Source organism: Cicer arietinum, chromosome 6, assembly GCF_000331145.2.
Source record: "Cicer arietinum cultivar CDC Frontier isolate Library 1 chromosome 6, Cicar.CDCFrontier_v2.0, whole genome shotgun sequence".
In the NCBI taxonomy this organism is placed as follows: domain Eukaryota; kingdom Viridiplantae; phylum Streptophyta; class Magnoliopsida; order Fabales; family Fabaceae; genus Cicer; species Cicer arietinum.
The window spans coordinates 19,087,561-19,101,559 of record NC_021165.2 but is presented as its reverse complement, the minus strand read 5'-3'; the positions used below and the strand labels follow the sequence as shown (position 1 = coordinate 19,101,559).

The 13,999-nt window shown below is 26.6% G+C and overlaps 1 protein-coding gene across 1 annotated transcript; it reads right to left on the bottom strand.

Moving 5' to 3' along the window:
* Window positions 1-2,301: 2,301 nt before the first annotated feature.
* On the bottom strand, window positions 2,302-5,901 carry LOC101491901 (thiamine thiazole synthase, chloroplastic). The gene is made up of 3 exons (XM_004505386.4): window positions 5,428-5,901; window positions 3,191-3,679; window positions 2,302-2,619 (listed from the first exon to the last, which is right to left on the bottom strand). Exons 1-3 carry the CDS (start codon window positions 5,833-5,835, stop codon window positions 2,458-2,460), a joined length of 1,059 nt encoding a protein of 352 aa, XP_004505443.1. The 5' UTR covers window positions 5,836-5,901; the 3' UTR covers window positions 2,302-2,457.
* Window positions 5,902-13,999: the final 8,098 nt, after the last annotated feature.

Sequence of the window (13,999 nt, the reverse complement as noted above, 5' to 3'; positions counted from 1 at the left end):
GATTAATTGCTCATGAATCTATCCATGTCTTGTTTTATTATGTGTTAATTAGGAGATCGAGAACTGCATTTTACCTTCATTTTCATTGGCAATGTACTGTATGAACTTTTCGCATATTGAAAATCCTGTTAAGGTGCATGCTTAGTTGAAAAGTTGTTTTGAGCATTCAAAAACTTAATTGCTATGTGTTAACTGTTATTTTCTGGTTGGTGACCCTTTACACTATTGTGGAAATCTGGGCTTTGCCCTCAGATGAGAGTCAGGACGGCCCTACCGGTTCGTACCCTACGGACAGGGATGGAGATGGGAACGCTTGACTGCTGTTACGTTAGGAGGATCTCACGGGGCGCGTGGAGATTACTCAGGGTGTATAGCTTTTTGGTAGGATGATCAGATTAGGATGATGTATAGGGACTAGGGGTCCTTCTTTTTGGTTTGAAGTATTTTTAGTTTGGAAAACAGTACTTATACAAATATTATCAGTTTGATATCATCTTTGGATGGGTTCCATGTACCATTTGATGTTATGTAAATGTTTTGGATTTATAATTGGAGAAACTTTTCCGCTGCGTAAATTATAATGACTCAATTATTTATCCAAAGACATTTCCTCATTTGTTTTACTTTGTTTTATTTTAATTTCTTTGAAAAAAAAAATATACCCTCGCTAAGACAAACGGGGTGTTACAGAATTGTTGTTTGGTTTACTGTTTTGGTTTCTGAGTATTTGAGAATTGGTGATGTTGGTAGTGGTTTGAAGGTATTTGATGAAATGGTTGAACGAAATGTTTTGATTTGGAACGCGGTGATTAATCCTCATCTTTGAAAATTTACTATTTAAAGAATTAACAAAATATAAAATTAACCCGTAGAGACTTAAAAAGGATTAAAAAAAATTATATTACCCAATTGTTCAAACGTCTTTTGTCGATTCGTATTCGAAGGTTTTGAGGAGTTAAGGGATGCACATAAGGTGTTTGATGAAATATTTGACATAAATGTTGTTATTTTTAATGCTTTGATTTTTGGGTTTGTGAATGATGGTGATGAATAAATGAAATAAAAACAACATTTTTTATATGGACTAAAACTCAACAGTGTTATATTTGCAAGAACAACAAATATATTTTTCTTTGTCAATTCACGTTTTTATAACGTCCACTTAACGTTAAAGACTAAAAATAAAATTTTATATATTGTAGGGGATGAAATCCAAACAAAAAATTCTACAGAAACTAAAATTAAAAATTATTATATTTATATGATCAAAAATATATATAAACCTAAAATGATTATATAATCAAAAATTTATATTTATATAAGTGAGTTTATTGATGATCTATTTACTACCTAGAAATCAACCTTTTTCATCCATTTATGGATCCATCGGTTCACATTGTACCTTCACTGAACATCTTTAAATAATGTTCATAGTTGATTTGAGATTTTAGACTATTAAAATCAATATATTAATGTCTAGAATCTATTAGGTATCCGCACAAAAAATCTACAATAGTTAGGGTAAAAACTCGCATAATAGGTATGAGTATAGAAATGAGTTATTATCCGCAAAATTAAGCATATATGGGTGTGAATACGTGTATTATAGTACCCACACCCGCATTTATATAAATATATTATTTATTTATTATATTAGTGTTTAATTTAATTAACTGTTTTCTTTTATGTTTTAACATCTATTAATATCATTTGACTACTACAATATTTATAATCGAAAGATAAACGTTTTCAAATTTTTTAAGAATTTGATTATAATAAATAAATAATTATAACTTTATAACTAAGAGTTATGACTTATTAATCGTGACTTTATAATTATACTTGCAACTTTCAATCAATTGTTTTTAAGATCTCGATTAATTTGTGGTAGAACTTGCAACTTCATAAAATATTATTATAGATATTTTAATGTGTATTATAACAAGCTTTCGTCTGAAATATTTTGAGTTAGAAAATATTTTGATTTATAATATTTTATTATTAGAATTAAGATATTTAGATAATTTTTAAATTTAATCATAACAATATCATTTATTTATCGATCTATTTTAATTAAAAATAGGTAATGAGTATAAATACGTGTATTTAGATACCCAAAAGATAAAAATACTAATATTAAAATATTACAGTTAATATGAAAGAGGATACGAACACACACACACGGCTAATTGTTAGGCATTTTACTAGGGAAACTATATCCCCCTTCACAATAGTTAATTGTATTCCATCTTCATTAAAAATAAATAAATATATATTGGAGGAGAAAGAAAAAATGAGTAGTTGGCAAAAGCATCAATTCGTTCATGTTAATAACAAAACCTCAAACAGAATCACATCAACCAACCCATCATCAACTCATTACTATTGACAACAAATTATTATTTCTGGCCATGGGAATTTTGATATTATTAAACTATATAGTAATGGTATCATTGATTAAGCATCTGCAATTTCAACAGAATCAGCAGCAGCTAGGACAAGCTCAGGTTGGGTGTTGATGTCTCCTGCATGGTCCACAGCATTAGGAAGTCCCAACGATCTCAAAACCAAATGGGCTGCCTTTTGTCCTGATATCATCATTGCTCCAAATGTTGGACCCTGCATTTTCAACCACCAATATAATTACTTTCTTTATTTCACAACTCACACATGCAACCGATTATCACACAAAATATTAGATAGAACTAAAATAACCAAAAGAAGAATTGCATAAAGGACAAGAAAGATTCCATGAACAATGGAACTTAATGTTGGCAAACAGGGATCATGACTTTTGATAAAGAGAGTTGTCTCATTAGCCATGAATTAAATTTCTTTTTCAGCCCCACTTTTTGTGATGGACCCATCATCTTATCAATATGCCACTATGTCACTATCCCATATAAAATATCCCTTAAAGAAAACATCAGTAAAGAAAACCCACAAACACAAACTTAATTAGTGGTATTTAACTATTGGCAAAAGTTAGGCATTTGTGAGGAAATTAAATGTGAAGTTCAAATCTTTATAATTTTAAGGAATGAAGTTCAAATTTCATCGAAGACATTTGTAGAAGACTATTAAATGTCACTTTAATTAATAATAATTTTCTTTTATCTAATTTTTTTAAAAAAAATTACTCCCATCCAAGCTATTAAAAAAAAGTAGTTGGAGTATGTAAAAAATTTACCATTCTTGGTGCACCATCAATCTCAGCAACCTCCATACCAGTAACAATCATTCCAGGCACAACCTCTCTAGTGAGCCTAACAATAGCATCCTCAGCAGTGTTCATGTCGAGGGCCTTCATTCCCGGCACACTATCAATCAAGCCAATACTCTTGAGCCTCTTCACACCAGTGGCTCCAAAAGGACCATCATGGCCACAAGAGCTCACAACCACTTTAGCCTCCATAACATTTGGATCCATGCATGATTGAGTGTCATGGTTCATCGAAACCAAAGCCCAATTGGTGACAACACCAGCAACTCTATCATTTTTCACAATCAAGTCCTCAGCAGCCACTGCATTGAAAAGCTTTACGTTTGGTCTTGCTAGTATCTTGCCCATGATGGTGGAAGTGAAGAGAGCAGCATGCTTGATCACCACATAGTCGTCTTTCTCGTCATACTCGACTCCAATCTCGTTCAAGAACAAATGTGCTGGCTTACGAACAACCTGGCACCACACATATCAGTATTAGCATTATATAATATGTGTTTCAATTTCATCATACTATCATTCAAATGTTTCGTTGGTTCATATCTAAATCCTAATAATTGATGGAGAACCACAACACTTATTATTAGAGATGGCAAAAAAAATTATATCTCATATATTTTTGGATAAAATCCTTAATAGGTATGGAATGAATAGTTTAATGAATATCTACGAATAAAATAAATAGATATTTTGATTACATGTTAGTCAACGTATACGAATTCGGATGTAATGGTATTTATATGATATCCTGATAATAAACTAATAAAATTGTTATGTTGGTGATTCTTTTGTTTTTTTAATTTATTTATGTAGTAATGTATTAACAATTTTTATGATGATGAATATGTTAACGTATTAGTTTTTTTGTTTACAAAATAGGAGAAAAATTCTAAATAATTACAATAAAAAAATAATTTGTACACATAAATAAATTTTATTTAAAAAATGATATAGATATATAGATATCCGTGTATATATAAAAACTCGTCAAAGATTTGTTAAGTTGACATCTAATAGTAAGAATAATAAAATAGTACTTTATGTACCGTTGATACCTATTACCACCCCTTCTTACTTTTCATCCATTTATTTAAGATTTTTTTATATAAAAAAAATACTACATTAAATTGCATTCCCTACCAATGAATTTTGTTTGGATTCAAACAAGCTCAAGGTATTTCAATCATGATAATTGAGAAGTTTGTGATATTTAGAGGTGACAATTTCATCCAATTATCTATCATCCATCCAATTCATTCAACTATTAATTCATTCAACATATCCAATACTTAATATAAATTTTAATGGATTTGATCAAATCCATCAATTTAAAAATAAAGTTGATTCAATCCATCTAACTTTTTTTCTTTCAAAATCCAATCGATCACATAACATATTTAATAAAATCCAATTAATTACATTTTAAATAAATATATATAATTTTAAGAAAATAATGTATATTTATTTCAAAAAAAAATTTTATCATGTAATTTTTTTAATTATTTTAAAACTAATTAATTCTAAAAATAATTTAAATTTATTGTTTTTAAAAACTAATTTTAAATTTATTATTTTAAAATCTGTTTTTTAGAAAAATTAGAATTTTTAAATATTATTTTTATTACAGTATCTTTATTATATTTAAAAAATAAAATTTAAATAATAATTTATTTTTATGATGAAACAGAATTTTATTAAAAATATATTTTCTTAATAAAACGCAGATGGTTTTTGCAGAAATAAAAAACAAAATTTACATTTTTTATATTATTTAAATAAGGTGATCGTTGGTAGTGGCTGATCGCCGGACCACAGTCACCGACCACTATGGTGATGCCATAATATTATTTATTTATTAAACAGTACAAATGAGAAATCAATATCGAAATTTAAAATAAAAAAATAGACTAACCAAAATTACAATTAACCTTATATTTTATTATATTATTAAAAAAAAAACTTAAATAGATTTGATGGATATTCATCTCTTAAAATATGATAATAGATGAATTTAATGATTTTAATTTTTAATGGATGGATTGTATTATAGATTATTTTTAAGAATTTCCATTAGATCCTAAATAAATTATTGGATTATTTTGATTGATGAATTACAATCCAAATTCATATTAAAGGATTGATCCATTTTTGCGAGCTATAGTGATATTGAAGAAAATGAAAAGAGAGTTAATTAGAAAATATACCATCGCAGAAAAGAGTTGGCCACCAAGCCAGGCCCCACCACCAGGGCTAACAGATTGTTCGATGATAGCGATTTTGATGGAAGGATTCTTGCTGAGTTCATAAGCACATGAAAGACCAGCGGAACCAGCACCTACGATGACAACATCGGTGTCAGCATGTGTGACCATGTCTGTCATGTACCTACGTGTCATCTCCCGTGAAACAATTGACTCCTTGATGGGATTAAATTTGAAAGAATTAAGGTCATAGGGTGGAGGTGAAGATTTTGCTGATGCTGACACGGACACGCACTGCTTTCGTTGAGATCCAACACTAAGGGTACTTCTGTTCAAAGAGGATGATTTCTCTGGGTTTGGGGTTTTTGTGTAGAGGAAGGAAGACAAGGTAATGGTGGAAGCTGAAGCCATTATTGTTTGGTCAGTTACTGTTGAAACTTTAAGTAGTGGTTGGAGTTGAGTGTGGTTTGGGAGATATGGGATGGGATATTTATTGGAGGAAAATGGAGAGATAAATTTTATGACGTTTTTTTCGAGAAAATTGCATGCACGACACGTGGCACATGAATTGGAAAAGTATTATTTTGCATTTGTTTAAGAATAATAATAATTCTTGTGTTTTTTTAAAGAATAAATTTTTTTTAGTAAGCTCTAGTCACTGTTATGAGTTTTTTATATATATATCCCTCTTCCTACTTTTTTTCTTCAATAGGAGGTCGTAACGTCTTAGGGAAGCAATCACCTGAAGAACAAAATTTTTAAACCCATTAAAATGCCGTTCTGGAGAAGAGACCTCTAATTGAGGAGTTTTTTATTTTTTTTTTATTTTTTATATTTTAATATTTATTTATTAATAGAATTATTAATTTAATTTAAAAAAATAAAAATACCAATAATAAATTAAAATAAAATATATTAATAAATTATAAATTAATTTTATATTTTAATAATAATTATTATTATAATAAATAATTATTATAAATTATTTAATAAATTATAAATTAAAATATTTAAAAATTCAAAATATTATTAATAAAATAAAATATATTAATAAATAATAATAATAATAAATAAATAAAATACATTAATAATAATAATAATTTTAATAATATTATAAATTTTAATAATAAAAAAAAATTAATAATAATGTACCAAAATAAATAGAAGGAAGTTGTTATAATAAGAGGAAGTCGTTATAATAACGTGCTAGAACAAATGACGGTGTCCCTAATATTTTGATGATAAAAGGGAGTTTTGTTATAATAACGGGTCAAAACAAATGAAATATTTTGATGATAAAAGGGAGTTTTGTTATAATAACGGGTCAAAACAAATAATGTGTCCCTAATAATTTGATAAGTAGGAGTTGTTAGAATAACGTGTCAAAATAAACAACGTGTCCGTAATATTTTGACATTAAAATAACAACGTATTTTCTTAACAAAATATTAGAGATACGTAATTTATCTTGGCACGTTATTATAACAACTCCCTACTATTATAACAATTTTCTTGTATTTGTTTTGACACATTATAATTAAAATTATTATTTTATTATTATTATTATTAAATTTTATAATATTATTAAAATTATTATTAATATATTTTAATTTATTATTAATATTTTTATTTTTTAAATAATTAAATTAATAACTCTAACTGAATAATAATAATATTTTTTTTAAATAATTATTATAAGTTTTAAATAATTTATAATAGTTATTTACTATAATAATAATAATAATTAAAATATAAAATTAATTTATAATTTATTAATGTATTTTATTTTAATTTATGATTAGTATTTTTATTTTTTAAATAATTCTATTGATAAACAAATATTAAAATATAACAAACAAACAAACAAACAAAAAAACTCCTCAGCTAGAGGTCGCTTCCCCAGAGAACGACCTCCTACTAAAGACAAAAAGTAAGGCATTTAGAAAAATAAGTTTCAAAGTAGGACAATTGAGGAAAAAAATTTAAAAAAAGGGATATATATATATAAAACTCCACTGTTATAAATAAATAAAAACCACTTTTATGGTGTTAAGAAAAATAGTTAAATATAATTAATTTTTTAAGTTTCATGTAAAATACAATTCCAATTTATTAAATTGTTTTTTTTAATATCAAAAACATAATTATAAACATTAAAATAATTATAAACTATTAATTAAATAAATGATGTTTTGAAAATAATAGTATCAAATGATTAAAAAATAGTTAATTTTTATTTATAATAGTAAACATATTTTAATATTTTTTTATTTATAATAATGATCATAGGAAGTAGGTGGTAGTATTAAATTAACTAAAATGCTATTTATTGTGAGAAATAATATGACCACAAAAATATATCCAATTCATTCAAGATAGTTGTTAAAAAAAAAAAGAATCTCATTGAAATTAAGGGGTAAATAATCATTTGATTAAAATTAAATTGGTCAAAATTCAAATTTTGACTGCATTAATTTGATCAATTTTATTACTTATCTTTCTTTAAATTCTTAATAATTAAGAATAAAAGTTTCATTTCATAAAGATTTATTTATTTTTATATTTATTTTTAATTATATATTTTACTGATTTAATTAAATATTTATTCATAAAATTAATTATAATTACTGACATTTTAATATAATAATGTTGACATTTGATATTAGCTGTTTTTGTTTATTGTCCATTTGATATTAATTGTATTTTGCTCAGCTTTATAAAATATATAATAGAAATAATTATGAAAATGATGCATATATCCTCTTATTTTAGATACATGTATTATATGGCTAAATATTATATGTTAATTAAATATTTATATTTCTATATTAGTTGTTGAAGTCTCAATTATTAGCAGTTGAGAATTGATTATTTTTATTATTCATTAATTTATTAATATTAACGGTATTTTTAAAGAAATATAATCATGTTATTCAATAATTAAACTTATTTTGTTACTGTATTAGATTTGTTAATAAAATAATATCTTCAGGTGCATAGTTGTTTACGTAATGTATTATTGTATACTTCTTTTTAAAAAAATATCTCAAACAAAAGGAAATAAATCAAAACCCAATAAGAATGTCCATATCACCGTAGTTAACAGACTAAAAAGGGTGGGATTTCTTCAATCCATACCTCTCAGGATTTGAATTAAAATCTCAATCTGAATTTTGGATTCCTATAATATGAAAATTCTACCACTTTTTTTAAGAGAGACAAAATTAAGTGTGTGTGAGTGCATGAACTAAATTTTAAGATATTGAGCTCAATTTTTGTTCATTAAAATAGTGAGATATCGTACCGCTATAGTGACATTTAACGATCGAGATTCGTATCTATATTTCTGTTCTAAAATGTGGAATCATTTTGGAATATTTGTTAAATGCCACTAATGGCATCCACTCACCAAAAAGAGAAAGAAAGGACAAGTGGCTCCTAGTGTCCAAATTAAAGTTCTTATTTTCGTGACTAGCTAGTGTCCAAATTAAGTGGATGCGTATGTGTTCTACTTTTTTTATGGAGAGATCATGCATGGTCCGTGATTTTTTTTTTTAATGAAATGTTCTTCCACGATTTTCGTTGTTTCATACTTTTTACGTGATATTTAGCCACTTACTAATTTTGGTCACCACATCCAAATGAGATGAAAGTGATTGATTATTTGTTTTTTCATCTCGCTTAGTCACAATTGTATTTTCTAAAAGGATCGGTCACGGACCGCTTCAAATCAAAATGTTAAACTATTATTTTGGTCAATGTAAGGCATGACACTTTGATTTTGATATTTAATTTAATAAAAAAATTAAATTAATTTTTAAATTATAAAAGTGTTGTTCAGTTTAATTTTAGATATTATAATGGTCATAAATTATTTTATCAATAAATTATATTTTTCATTAATTTTATGATAATAGAATATATATTTTAAAAACTATTTTAATAATTTGAGAGTTAATTTAAATTTTTTATTGAGTCTGATATCAAAGTGACTAGTGGGGATCCAAAAATTTCCTTTTGTATTTGAAATTTTGTTGAGAAAAAACTCAAAAAAAAAATTTATTTGAAAACTTTTTGATTTTTTTTTTGAAAATAATAGAAACACTTTTTTTTTGAAATTTTTTTTATCGATAAATTTTTTATGCGTATTTCTCTCGAAATAAATTGAAAAATGCTAAAAGTATTTCAAATAAAAAATTCAAAAAATAATCGAAACTTTTTATCTCTAAATTTTTTTACATCTATTTTCTAAAAAAATCGATAGTTTTTGTCAAAAAAAATTTCAAAGTTAGTTTGAAATCGATTTTAACTAAAATCTTGTTCAAATTATTAAAGTGGTTTATACTTATAAATCAGTTTCAAACCAGTTTAGAACTGCACTAAATTTATTTTGAAAGTGGCTTTCAAAATTTGAACCAAACCATTAATGTGGTTCAATTAAGTTCAATGTTTTCACTATGAACACTCCTAACGTGAATGATTGTCTCAAAATGTGTCGATGTGCGCTAATAGCTAATGATTCTAGGATTAGGTTAAGAATAGACATTATATATATATACTCATGATTTCTACCTTACTAACACAGTGGACATTTTACGCTATAAATCTAATTCATTTTATTTAATTAAATCATTATTTAATTAAATAATTCTCTTTAATTAAATTTTTATTTTTAATTTAACCATTTTAATCCTATAAGCTTTCACTTAATTGACAATAATATAAAATATTAAAAATTATAAACAATTAGTAATATCTAGCAATGCATTATTGCTATCTAATTAATGAGAAAATTAGTGATACGATTTTGATCTTACCGTGACCATTATTTTTTGTGCAAGTGTCCCTTCATGAAAATATATGTATTGAACACAAGACATAAAAAATGTCATCTTTGTTAAGTCCAAATCCAATAATTTGTTTCTCGATTCCGAGTATACATGCAATCACTAATGTATCTAATATCTTATATATAGTGGTCCATTTTGGTGTGGTCACACACATTTCACATATCACTCTATCGAGAGACCTAAAACACAACTCCTATTATGCAAGAGGGATGCATCATATTTACATTATTCAGATCCCTCTACATGATTTATTGTAGACCTAATAATTATCATTATGATTGTCCTATTACACATAATATTTGATGGCTTCAAATTATACAACCCTCAAAGTAGGGATCACAATGACTTCAAGTCGAAGGACTACTTACTATGGTGACATGAAAATCGTTAATGAAACTTGCATAAATTTTATGTAATGTTCTCATAGCGGATCAATCTAATAAAAATATTACTCATAATATTTATACTTATGTGAATGCTTGATATCTCATATACATGTCCCGTGAGATGTGATAATCAGTCTAGTCACATAATAGTTCATATGCATTACGTTTGTTCCAATTAATAGTAAAACTTGACTGCAAACACTTTACGAATAGTGTCATTATATTCAATTGAGTGTCATGATTAAGTCACATTTAATATCTAATTAAATCGAATAACTATTCTAAGGAATTTATTATTCTTTAAATAAATCCACATAATAAATTAAATTATCTCATATTATTATATAAATAATAATAACTATCTTCATACAAATAATAACCCAGAAAAAAATTGTTCGGCTCTAGAGCTAACTATAACAATCTTCCACTAGCACTAGAGCCTACCAGACATACTCTTAATACTCATCGATCTAGTGTGACCATCATGCTTCTGTTGAGCAAGTGGTTTCTTAAGTGGGTCAACAATGTTAGCTAAGGTAGTAACTCTATAAATCTCCACATCTTCTTTATCAATGATATCTCGAATAAGATGTAAGTGTTGAAGTATATGTTTGGATCTCTTATTAGATATGGGTTTTTTAGCTTGCACAATTGCACTGTTATTATCACAATAAAGATCAATCGGATTCGCAATGCTAGGAACTATATATAGTTTAGTAATGTACTTTCTGATCCAAACAACCATATTTGTTGCATCAAAGGCAACAATATACTTGACCTCTATAGTAGAATTAATGATTATCTCCTGCTTTGAACTATTCCAGGTCTTAGCGCCGAAATTCAACCAAAACATATAGCCAAATTGTGATTTTGAGTCATCTTCATTAGTTTAGAAGCTAGCATAAGTGTAACCCTTTACAACGAGCTCCTCATCACCACCATAAACTAAAAAGAAATCTTTAGTCCTCCTCAGATACTTTAAGATGACCTTCATCAGAATCTGATTGGAATTTGTTCGCCATGCTCAATGCATATGAGACATGTAGTCTAGTGCATATCATAGCATACATAATATATCATATTGTCGATGCATATGGCATTTAACTCGTGTGTTCCCTTTAATATGATGAAGTAAGACATTGTTCTTTGGGACATAAGTGTACACCATGTGACATAGCTAGCATACATATTTAAGCATTGCTACTAGAGATCAGGTTTCATCATAATCTATACCATGAATTTGTTTAAAACTTTTTCCACCAGCCTTGCCTTAAAGGTATTTATCTTACCATCCATGTTAGTCTTCTTCTTGAAGACCCACTTGCACCATATGGGTTTTATCCCTTTAAGTGCATCAACCAAGTTCCTTAGCTGGTTAGAATACATGGATTTTATTTTGGATCCCATGACTTCAAGCCATTTCTCATATTTTGGGCCAATCATGGTTTGCTAGTAGGTTGTTGGCTCATCTTAATCCATGAGTAACATGCCACCTTCCTTAGTCAGGATAAGTGATAAACTATAATTTATTTGTTTTTGTAGCTTTGTTTGATAGGTTAGTTTGACGATTTTAGTTCTATTTTATTATATTTTTGTTTTGTTTAGATTGCAAGGAGAAGTGAAGGAATAAGTGAAGATTTTTGGTGCAAAAAAGTCTTGAAGTCAAGTGGTGCAATCATGGTGCATCCTGATCAAGAAAATGAAAGAAACTCAAGTTCCAGCAAACATTACTACCTGACTGTAATGGCTCTTACGACCATAATAGATGAACGAGAGAAAAATATATAAGAATTTGTCACTCCAAGTCAGCAAGGATTATTGTCTGGCAGTAATAGCCATTATGACCATAATCTGATCATCTGCTGCTGTTAAACCTATTACTGTCTGATAATAATGGTAAGTATGACCATAATTTGTTCATCTTCTACTATTGAACTGTTTTTCTTATATGATATTCTGATGGTTTCTTGTAATTAGAGATCATTAAGGCACTTAGTGATATAATAAAGATGAAAATACTCAGTTTTAGACACAAATTCTTACTCACAATCTCTTGTTACTCATACTTTTGTTCTTGTATTTCTCTAATTAGCATATTTCTAGTTTCAATATTATTCATTTTTCTATTTTTACTTTGTTGCTTTATTATGTTATTTTATATTTAAGCTTTTATTCTACTATGATCATGTGCAAGTAGATATTCTTTGTCTTGATATTGTAGGATTTTCAATATTGGATCTCTAACAATTTATATTTCTTTATATCATGAGCGTTGATCATTTAATCCAATCTTAAGAAACAATCAAGTTTCAAAATAAAATCAGAACTAAAAAAACAAATCCTTGCCCTTGATCTATTTTCATGTGAGATTATTTTGCAACTTACAATATTTTTTCTTAGATGATGATGATGATAATAATTCTATTGAAGAGAATAGTGCTACAAGGCTAAAATATTTTTGATAATTTTCCTTCAAGAAAATGCAAAATTATAACAAGTTGCCTAATTTTCTTTGAAGGGATACGTTATAACTGGAGAACAAAATGTTGTTTGTAGCCATAACGTTAGCAGGCGATATTTCCAATTAAACAGATTAAAAATCTACGGAAGCTATAACTAATCAAAATTAGCCAACTAATTATCACAGTGTAGCGTCTCAACAAAAAATACGATAATCATTGCTATTAAGTTAATCCAATAAAATTCTCAAAAGAAATGCTAACAAGAACATTATAGAGATTAAAGTGATATTCATAATCAATGTAAAAAACGAATGCAACAACAGTTTACGGGATCACGATACAACGAAGGAAAGCTTGTTATGTCGAATATGCTATCCTTGCTTGACGTCGAATATCTTGAATTTACGTCGTTTTTTTCGGGGATAGCCAATATTGTTTTAGAAAAATACACATAATAATAATAGTAAAATTAAAAACTATGAAAACAGATTCAAATATGCTTTTTTTCCTACACTATGGTCAATGTTCCATTTTAATCTTGATATAAAAAAAATTGTTTCATTTTAGCCCTTATATTCTTTTATAATAAATTTTTTGCCCTTATAATTTGGTTTTCAGTTAAAAAAATATATAAGTAAAAATGATCTGATGAAAAAAATAAATCAATCACATTGTAAAAATATATAAAAATTAAAAATAAATAACAACATAAAATAGATTTAATTCAACAAACAAACCAGAACTTGAGAAAAATAAACTGATATAAATACTCCAAAGACTATTTCCACACAAAAAAAAAAAATAATATATATATATATATATATATATATATATATATATATATATATATATAAAAAAAAAAATATATATAATATAT